This window comes from Myxocyprinus asiaticus, chromosome 27 (assembly GCF_019703515.2).
Source record: "Myxocyprinus asiaticus isolate MX2 ecotype Aquarium Trade chromosome 27, UBuf_Myxa_2, whole genome shotgun sequence".
Lineage (NCBI taxonomy): Eukaryota > Metazoa > Chordata > Actinopteri > Cypriniformes > Catostomidae > Myxocyprinus > Myxocyprinus asiaticus.
Window position 1 is genome coordinate 32,526,518 of NC_059370.1, and position 11,189 is coordinate 32,537,706.

At 38.0% G+C, this 11,189-nt stretch overlaps 1 protein-coding gene across 5 annotated transcripts in view; it reads left to right on the plus strand.

The window, feature by feature from the left end:
• Positions 1 to 11,189, plus strand: part of LOC127418377 (protocadherin-11 X-linked-like) — a 279,153-nt gene that overhangs the window by 96,395 nt on the left and 171,569 nt on the right. For all 5 annotated transcript variants that reach the window (XM_051659002.1, XM_051659003.1, XM_051659005.1 and 2 more), the window contains one exon: positions 4,650 to 4,709. In XM_051659002.1, coding sequence (XP_051514962.1) covers positions 4,650 to 4,709 — 60 coding nt within the window. The remainder of the gene's footprint in view (positions 1 to 4,649; positions 4,710 to 11,189) is intronic.

An 11,189-nucleotide genomic window follows, 5' to 3' on the forward strand; every position in this document is an offset into this window, starting at 1 on the left:
TTAATCCTCTGCAAAGCAATAATAAATGAACATGTTTGCTATGTACTACTTTGTTTTGCTCAGCTAGAGAATGAAATGTGATTTTGAATGCAGCTAATCCTTTAAAAACAAATTGCAAGCTCATTATGTCCTAAGGAGACAGTTTTGTGTTTGTGTGTGTGTGTGTGTGTGTGCGTAAAAGCGCGAGATAGTTTGCATAACTATATTTGTTTACCTAGTTGTGTGTATGTGACAAAATTTGGTTTATCTTTGTTGGCAACCGTATATATATATATATATATATATATATATATATATATATATATATATATATATATACCTGCTGAGCTTCTTGTTTTGCCGGTTCTTTGCCATAGGATAGAAAATCGTGCCGTGCAATACATAATAACAGATTAAGAACAGAACTTTTTTACGAAATGTATTTTATGCAGATCGCTGAAAAAACTGAAACTAAACATTGACAATAAGCGCAGATGACGTGCATGACACATTTTACCTACGACAAGCCCCGGGGAAAAACAACACAGTGTGCACACAAACAGACACACATGCACTAAGCAAAGACACTTGGAAACATCTTTATATTCGCTGCCCTGCATTACCATAATAATGGAAGTGAACTGTTTTATTTGCATATAGCGCAGGGATTGAAGATCAGATTTATATCCATTTGGCAGAGACACATTTATATGGCCAAGTGTAAATTAAATGTGCTTATTTAATAGGATAGCAATTTGATCAGTAAAAACGCATGAAGCGACCAAGTGTAAATATCCCCTTAGGTGGCCACTTGATGTCCATTGTAAAATATGGATACTGAAGCAAAACCAGTTTAGCACCAATCACTGATACAAACTGATCCAGCAAACTCGAACCCAACATACCCACCTCTACCCCTGTCTTATTACAAAAGTCTAATTGAGACTTCTCCCAGCACTCAAGACCAGTCTAAAAGAAGAGGCTTCACACTGCTTAGCAAATGAGCACACTAGGAGCAAGAAGCTTCAGTGTCTTGATGTACTTGTGGGAGGCTGTCATTTCAAAGATCACCCCTTTATAGCGATGGCATGTTGAGTATCAGTCAGCCTCAACACTGCTGGCAATGAGATTACGGCTCTTTGAAGCCTACTGCTCTCTCTCTCTCTCTCTCTCTCTGTCTCTCATTTCACTCTCTCCATGACCATTTCAAGAGGAAAATTCAGCAGAGTGAGGTGTAGAAATCATTTCCATTGCTTGTTTTTTTGGGAGGAACAGCAGAAAGGTTTAATATTAGCAATTTTGCTTCCCGAAAAAAACTATTTTGTATCCGTACTGTGAAGCAGAGAAGTTACATGTAATAAGAAGAGATAATACATTTGCTATCTGGTATTTTCTGGTATTTTCCATCATGTTTATTTGACATACACAAAATCACATTTCACTTTTGCAAGTTTAATGTCGCTGCATAAATTATGGAGTGGGATGAGAAGGATGGAAGATACCAGTAAATAATTTTTTAAAAAGCAACTCATCTGCGGTTATTTTAGAGTTAACTGCCCTCCGTAATAACAGCAGGCCATTCAAGTCATCTGCTTTTACCGGTGTAGTTATGGAGAATTTGCATAGCCTAGGCTTTCAGTGCAACATATAATTTAGCCTCACAGCACAGAAAGGGCATTCCATCGAAACACAACGGGTCAACACTGCCTGATAATGGTGTGTGTGTGTGTGTACCTGCGAATGAATTAAGCCCCAGTGGCGTGTGTGTGTCTGTCGTATGTGTCAGATTTTAATGGAATCATATACTATTTAAACATGCAGGACAAGTTAATACACTCCGCACACCATACCTGTCAGATTAAATAATTAAACGTGGCTGAGCCACACATTAAACAGAAAATAAAGAATTAAAACAAATGCAATATTTCCTGAGATATTTTGTTCACTGTGTAGTAACTGAGGTCTCTCCAGCTAAAAACATGTTTAGTGAATGGTTGCATCTAAAATCTGTAGTTGACTCGTTTGGGACGTTACGGGTTCAGACAGTACGTTGCATGTTTATTTGAAAAGAAAGCAAAAAGCGTTGTTACAGTCATGCATTTACAATTAAATGATTGGGGCCAATCCATGAACATTAAAATACACAATGTTTTAAAAAATATGGCCACATGTTGTAAACATTGTGAGTGTTATAAAATATAAAATATTAAAATATTACAACTTCATTGTCATGACAACATAACTCTGTATGACGACATAAATCTGGTAAGCACTGTAACACAGGTAAATCCCTAATATTTTCACACTGGAGCGTGTTGCAATCATCTGGTTTGAAATTACTGTACATTTTCAAAAAAGCAAACAATAAAATTCACAAGGTAAAACATCATATTATTTGTAGTTGTGGTGATTTCAATATAGTAAAGGGTGAATAAAATTTAAAAAATCACTCCTTTTTGTTTTTATTAGCATTTTTCATACTGTCCAAACTTTTCAGAACCAGGGTTGTATATATATATATATATATATATATATTTTTTTTTTTTTTTTTTTTTTTTTCTGGATATCGAACCCATGATCATGACACTGCTTGCACCATATTCTACCAGTCGAACTACAGTGAATTGAACCCGATGAGCATTCAATAAATATAGCCATATTAGTTAAGTGGTAAAATTATGTACCACATTAACCCATATTCCAATTTCGGGACAACTATTTTTATATGTTATATTGTACCAACATTTATTTCTTTTTATCATTGTTATTATTTTTACAGTGTTTTATTTCATTTTGTGTTTTTGTTACCTGTATCAGTGGTAAGAACCACCATTAGTGGCTTACATGCCAAAGACAACTCCACACTTATAAAACCATGTGGCACAATTGATTTCAAATCCTACTCTTCCTAATGGAGAGCTAAACAGATGTTTCGATTTACCAAAGTAGAGCAGACACAGGTCAATGTGAATGATGCTGACAGCAGCTCTTCTGAATAAACATGTCCTCTGAACTGCCCTTGCAACCAGGAGAATGTGTGCTTTATTAGTCTCCCCCAACTTGACTTCTCGTGCGAGCGCCGCTCAGGTTACCATATCATGTATTGTTTAAAACAAGCTCATTAAAGGAAAAACTGTCTCCAGGAGCACAAGAGCCAGGTTGAAGAGGAGAGGAGTGATTCTGTATTTGATCGAATGCACAAAAAATGAATACAATTATACAGCCCATGTCTCTGGCAAAGTCTTGTCTTTGCAGAATGAGACCAAAAACCCTTCCTATTATCTCAGATGCCTAGGGCTGACCACGCAGTGTCTTTTACCAGCCAGTGGGTGTGAAGTAAGGTTACCACATAGCCGAAGCTGACTAAGTGCTGATGAAATATAGATGTTGAAGTCTGGACTGCTCAATGTTTTATCTCTCTTGGTGATACCATAAGGAAGCCATTAATAGTGTCAGTGAGCATTAGTCCTACAAAGAACAGATAACTGAATATGAGAGAATGACTGGCAGCACCTGCTTGGAATCAACCAAGTGTCCCAGAAGTATTAGGGAGAGAAGTTTGTCCCCCGTTGTGAAGGCTTGACTGGTCCTGTACTGTTCCTCATATGTATGTGAGGTCACTTCAAGATGGTCACTTTCCCCTGTGCTACCTTTGTCAGCGTGTAGAGGCCTTGCATCATGCATAATTGCAAACAGCAGGACCATCTGTTGTTGCTTTGTTGACTTACCTACGTGCAACCTTTTTAGTATTGCTTTTCATGTATCGGCCTGATGTAGCAGCATATTTACAATATGGTCATTAACTAATGAAATCCTGTTGAGATCTGGTAGATATGTAATGTGGCCTGTGCTATCCTTGTGTTTTGAGTGGAGTGGACACGGGAATAGGCCTGCATGGAGAAGTAAGCTGTAACCATGTGTTGGCTGTGTATTTCACTACCAGAGATTGATGAACTTAACCTTTATTCACTCAATTGGCTTTTCCATTTCTTCTGAATAACTGTTTGTAATAGGCCACTGTAACATGTTCTGTAGTGTCTGTGTCTTTGACGCTTATTTTAAAGTTTATTTTTTTATTTTTTTTATTTCATGTTCCTGTTTCATTGTCATGTGATGTGATCTCCTGTTCCCTAATGTGATCCTCTTTTGTTTCATGTGTCTTGTTCTCATTGGTTTATGTTCATGAGTTTTGTTATCCTGTTATCAGCTCTGTTATGTCATTTGTTCATGTGTATATTGTCTTGTTATCTTGTTAGTAGTTCACTCTTGTGATTGGTTGTCTTGTTTACTTGTTACACATGTTCATGTATATAAGCCCTGATGTTTGCCATTGTCTGTTGTCATGTATTGATTGTGTAACATTGTTTTTGTTCATGGTAATCCATCAAATCGTAGTTTATGTTGGTTATTCACTTTGTCAAGTCATTCTAGTTTATGTTGACTTGTTCTAGTTTATGTTGGTTATTCACTTTGTAAATAAATACTGCACTTGGGTTCTCACATCATCATAGTCTTCGTCCGTTGCTGTATTCAGCCTGTCTCAATGTTACAGTCACTTTGTTCTCCCTTATTACAAAGCACATGCAATTTATAGCAACTACACTTGAATGTAGTGTAATTGAATTTTCTAAATACAACAACTAACACAGAGTGATTTATTTTTCTTGCAGAACCAGAGCCAAACTCCAGATAAAACATTTGCTGATGTCCCAGCCATGTGCCCACATAAGGTAAATCACTGTCTTACTAAAGGTATTGTGTTTTCATTAAGCAGTAAAGTCTTTACATTGTTGCAAATCTCTGTTAAAAAAAAAAAAAAAATAGAACATATTTGGTGATCATGTATCAATGACAATTTTTCTAACAGACATGATCTTTTTACTGTGAACATTTCATAATGAATTTTGTTTTTGCTTGTATAACATTTAAAGGGATTGAAAATGATGAAAAAAAAAATCATTTTGGGATGAACTATTCCTTTACAAATAAATGTTTTATTTTGTTTTTGCTTTTTTTTTCTGGCACATGAGCAAGGAGGCATAACAGTAGATACTGTATTCCCCCCCATTTTTTTTTTTGTGTGCCTTATCTTTGATTGGAAACAAGTCCCTGAATTAAACCATACTATTGCTGCAAGATACAGAATTATCTATGATTTCATGCTTTTTGGCTGAGGAGTGAGGATTTATCAAAACACCGACAAGAATCAGCCACGTTCTTTGTGTGGACAAAGAAAAATACATTTTGTACTTAAAAGCCATCTGCCTTAGCTTTTGAGCATTTTGCCTCCGCTTTTTGCCTGGCCTATGTGAGAAACACACAATGTGTTATATTGCAAAACCTCACACTATTGTCAGTCCACTAACCTCAAAATGTGGCAAAGTGCTCATGTCCTTTTCTGGTTGACTGGCTAGGTCAAGAGTAAAGACTTCAAAAAGTCAGTGAAAGGCAGGCATCGACACATCTGACAGCCTGCCAGCAAGTGGTCAAACTCCGCAGTTTTAAATGTGCGACCCCTGATATACTGCGTGCCATCTAATGTGACTTGATGCTGAAAGAGAAAAGCTGCAAACTATATCTCCTTGCACTAACCAGAATCGCACTGGTGCTCCTTTTAAGATATATGAAAAGGCAATCAACTTTGTCCTGAGCCTCTTGGCACACAAAAGGGCTTTAATTGCTGACCTGTCCTTCACACGAGCCTGTGCAGTTCATCCCTGTCGGGATCATCTCTAATAACATGTTGTATACAGTGCTGATGCACTCGGACTCACCTGCTGGTGTATTTTGTCCTTGAAATATGGAGAGCGTTGCAATTCCCATGTTGATGTCAGCTCTCCTTAAATACCACTGTTTTGTGATGGCGTTACAGTATCCCTGCGACCAGCAGAACATAATATACCTCATTGTCTCCCATTAGTATGTGTGATCTGCACACAAAGAGAGCAATGGAGTAATTTAGTGTGTCACTCAGCACAAAATGAAAGTATAACACTATGTAACACAATTTTTGTTCCTGGGTAGTAAGTGTTATTTCCTAATTGGTTATGCCTTAAAAGTATAGAAAACATCTATTATTCCCCACAAACTTTGCTTTTGTGACCAGGACAGTGATATTTGAAATTTACCTATTTCCAGTGAGAAAATGGGCGAATTTGTGTCTTTTTTCTATTTTCTATACTTTTGAGGCATAAGCAGTTAGGAAATAACACTTACTACCCAGGAACAAAAAAATAAAAAAAAATAATAATAATTGTTACAGTGTAATGGCTTAATGGTTGGATATGATTTTTATAATAGGAATTCCATACAGTGTGGTACTAAGACCATTCCTATTTTCTTTGTTGGTATTGTATGCATTCACAATGAAAGGGAGCTAATGAACAGAGCTTTTAAAAGCCCAGTGATTAGACAGAAAGCAGAGGAGAAGAGAAAGATATAGGGAGAAAGAAAACGAGAGCGCAAAGCAGAGGGGATGGAGAGAGCACTAAGTATACATAATTGCTGCTTGACACATTGGCCAAATTCTGCTGTGCCAGGATTGGAGTGAAGATGATTAACGGCTGTCCGTGTGGGTTGGCAACTTGGTCACCCAGGACTTCTTGTTTCCATAGCAATTGTACTCCAAATGCCATACATTACACAGTGAGATTCCCTGAGGCCTGAGCATTGTTAAATTCCCCAATAATATCTTACATTACGCGCTTTGTCCGCTCAGTGGTAATTCATTGCAGCCAGTGTTATTCACAGTAGGTCAGTAGTGAAAGTGGAGAGAGTCCCAATTTCAAACTTCCTTTAAAACGTGAAAGATGGCACACCTTGGTGCTTAACGTTGATGAAGTGGCCCTGACTTGAGGGAAGTGATCATTTGTCTGGCATTAGTGCGGGCACGTCTACTTCTGGAGATTCTATGGACGACCCCATCTGATATTGTGAAGGTATTTAAACTCTATTCATCAAGGTATTGAATTAACCCTAGCGGCTCTGCAGAATGCTGAGGCGCCATATCAGAGAAGCCTCCCAGTTGAGATCGCAAAGCAGATGGCAGATTGAGAGCAGAATTTGACCCTTCCCTCCCTGTGTGTGATGCATGCAGAACCCTGGCACAAGCCATCAGCCAGGCATGGTGTGACCAACATACCCCTTCATACAAACAGAAACACAGGCTGCATTCTAAAGCTAAAAAATGCTGCCTTTGGAGGCTGTAAATGGAGGTAGGAAGGTATCAAGGCATGTCTGATTTAAGATATTTGCATCACACTGTCTACTGAGTGTGGTCAGTTTTTGAAGACAGCATACTGTAGACCCAGCCTTTGCTGACTGTGATCTCCCAAAATCCTTCATGTGCACATTCGCTTTTTGGTAAAAATAAATAAAAATAAACATGGCATCTGAATGAGCAGGAATTAGTTAATAAATGTCAATTTCTATTTTTTTCTTTTTTATGTATGACTCCATTGTTAGTGATATAAGCATTGCAGTAACTAAATATTTGCTTCATTACGTTTAATACTCAGTGAATTTAAGATCATTAGTGTGAAGTCAGCAAGGCAATTGCCAGAGTTTTTGGATGCAGCCACATATACACCATATATTTATCTGAGGGAGGGGTGTCGTTGCACTTCCATTTCTTCTCTCCTTTTCCTCACTTTGAAATTCGCATCATGACTCCTCCACATTCCTACTGGAGTTGATATTTTGAACTTGGGAGAACCGGTGGTGAATAAGCACATCTTCAAAATGATTCATACCAGATAATAAATAGAAATCCTCCCAGCATTCCAACAACAGGCTAGTCATGTGGCAATTAAGCTTTGTAGCATGTAAAAATCAAGGCAGCGTGCTTTGCGTTAGGGGTCTCTGCTCGCATATATACCTTTCAGGAGGGAGTGGGCGTGATCCTGGAAGACAAGCCACAAAATGCCTGAACCCACACTGCGGTCCCTGCGTGGTGCCTGGGGAAGCTTTGACGGACATCTGAAGACAAACATGTAGCAGAACTGGAAAAACTCACAATCTTAAAAAGGTCAGTTGTGACCTCTGGGTGCAGGGCTATGCTGAGCCTGTCACTAGTTAGCACAGCATGTTCATGTCAAACAGAGAAAAGGTACACCGTGCTGCAGGACTCTTGAAGTTTGTGTGTGCACGCATCTGTATTTAGGATATTTATAGTTTTTTTTTTTTTTTTTTTTTTTTTTTTGTAATTCATCTGTGGTGTGCTTTGTTTGTAGGATTAGTACAGGTAAATATTGCTAAATTCACATGCTAATATTGCTGTCATTACATGCCTATATTTTGTTGGTTACCGGCTAGACCAATATAGCTATGCTGCAAAACTTTGGTGAAGCTGGTTGACTGAGTAAGTCTTACTGGTTTAGCTAGCTAAGAAGCCTGCTGGAAACACCAGCACACCAAGATCCAAAACAGAACAAACTGTATGCTGGTGACAAGCTATGCTGTTTCTTTTTACTTCAGGGTTGGTCCTGGACTTGGCTGTGTTCTCCTATGGTAATTACAAAAGCAGTGTTTATTGTGGTGTCTTTAATTGGCAGAGGTGTTTTTTTTTTTTTTGTTTTTTTTTTTTTTGGGGGGGTCTGTGCACAGTGTACCACATTCATAGACTTGCCCCTCACAAGATTAATTTGTCTCGTTCTTATACACATTTTAATATGAATCAGTCATACTTATGACCCCCCCCCCCCATACTAAGAAACTAGGCACGTTTCCTCCTCTTAGTTAAACCAATCAGGGATTTTACTACATGCTGTCCAATCAATTAAGCCAAATTTGTGTGCTGCCCTTTGATTTAGAATAATTTGTCAAATCAGTGGGGATGGCAGAGTGCAGGTACCCCAGGTATCCAAGGTGTTTGACTCCTGTTCACCTGGAAATCTGCTCAGCGTTCATATTCCGGCGTTCCTGGTGTCCTCCATCCCGTTAATGGGGTGTCATTGTGAGCACTGGATTTAGTTCATCTTGGGTCCAAAGGCTTTTTCCTTGCATTAGCCTCCTGACTACATAGCTTAAGCTCTTATTTTTTTGAAAGCTCTGCCTGGAGAAAGCTCGATAGTTTATAACGCAACACCGCCCATTATGATTCAAATGATTTGCTTTTTGCTGTTACTTGGTTATTGCATCTAACGTTACATGTTACAACAACCACCTTTAGCGTAACATTGTTGGGCCTCATGTATTCAGATAGAAGACAAAGGCAGGCCTAACAGTCATAAAAACTTAACTCAAGCCCCCACCTTCCAAGTCGTAAATCTTACTGACAAAAATCGCGCTAAAATCAAACAAAGGGAGTCCAAAACAGACTACAAATCCATGAATCCTTGCTCACTAAAGGATCGAACTCTCAACTCCTATTGGATGAGGCACACAACAGAATGTCCCTCAAACATGACATCATCAGGAGTTGAAATACCTCTGAAATGCTTCCGGAATTCGCTTCCAGCGACTTTGTTCACCGAGTATGGACGCAGCTCTTCGCTGCTCTCAGGTGCAACCTCGTGGCACAAGGAAGTAACGTCCGACTTGAAACTGTGGCCATACAATCTCCATCTCGCTGGACGAGTTGAGGTTACTCTGTGTTCAACCGAACACTCTAACGGATCCGAAGGAGACCGCCGATCAATTCGCATCTTCATCTGTTTGCCTACAGAAGTGAAGAGATTAAAGATTTCTCTTCCATCTTCAATCAAGTCGACATTTCTGAGTTCTCCGCCAGCCCACCGAGAATCAACAGCCGGACCGCCCGCCGACAGAGCGAGGATACAGCCTCCCGTCATCACACGAGCCTCAAGGAACCGGGTCAGAGTTAAAGGACGGAGGAAAACACATTCTACCTGTGTCCTCATGCGATTCAAGTAAGAGGTTTACGTCTGGGCAGAGATAGAATATTATAGTGTGTTATTCTTGTGTTTCAAGGTTTTTGCTTGTACAGTTTACGGACCGCCATGTCCGCTCATTATTAATACTCAGGGTATTAATTATCACAAATTTGTTTTGCTGTATTGTGGTCCAACCAAATTGGATTGTTGTGCAATTTTGCCATCGCGGGTGAGACAGCAACTGAGTTCATCCATTAAAGAGTCAAATAACGCAGGACTTTTATGAGCCGTCCACCTTATATATTATAGGATTATTTTATTTCCATATCTAATCATATCACTGTTTAGTTTGTAGTTGTAAGTCGGAAGTTTATTGACTGCATTGTATTAATTGATATTACTGCATAAATAAACTTTGTTATATTACAAAGAGATGTGTTTTGGTTTGTTTTGCATATGCCTGTGTCATGCTGACGGGATGTCAGTGCTCGGATTCAAACCTTCATTCATTGTTTTTTTTCCAGAAAATCGATATTCTTCGGATCTAATATTGAGACTGTTTTACTATATGGTTATTAGTCCCTGATTTCAGGGTGGTGCCCCGTCAATGTTAATCCTTATTAATATTCTATTGATTTTTGATAATTGATAATTATCTTTGATGATTGAATTTGACTGATCAATAAGCTAGTATTAATTAATTAATGTTTCATCAATGTTAATTAACGATTATCTTTGATAATTGTTGATTTAAAGGATTTAAAAAAGCTAACATTGATTCTCATCAATGTTCTATTGATTTTAATAATTAATCATTATCTTTGATAATGATTAATTATTGCTAATAATCAAACTTGCTCCTAAACGTAGCACACTACATTTACTGGAGCCCCATATGAGGTTTTAATGAGTTAGATCTAATTAATTTAAATATTAATTAATAACTACAGAAATAATTATTAATTATTTCTGATAGTAACACTGATCTAAACAACCAGTAAAGCCCTACACATAGAAGCATCAAACATAATCTGGTTTTATACCATTATTGTGTAATTTGTGATAGGAAATGAAGAATCATGAGTTGTTCATTTGGAGGTAATCTGCTGATTGTGCTGTATGGAGAAGGAAGGCACTGAGGGGTCATTTAGTTCATATATTGAGCTTTTTAATAATGTTCTTATGTTTCTTTGTTCTTATAACTCTCAGAGGAACTCCTGCAGAAAACTTCAAACTTCACCTAATTTGCTTCTGAAGCGAGTCTAATTTGAAACAGAGTCTTGATCTGGAAGAATGCTATTTTCCTGAGATGAAAAACTTCAATTGAGAAATAAGATATTAGAAATTTGATATTTTAAATTAGAAATACGATAAGAC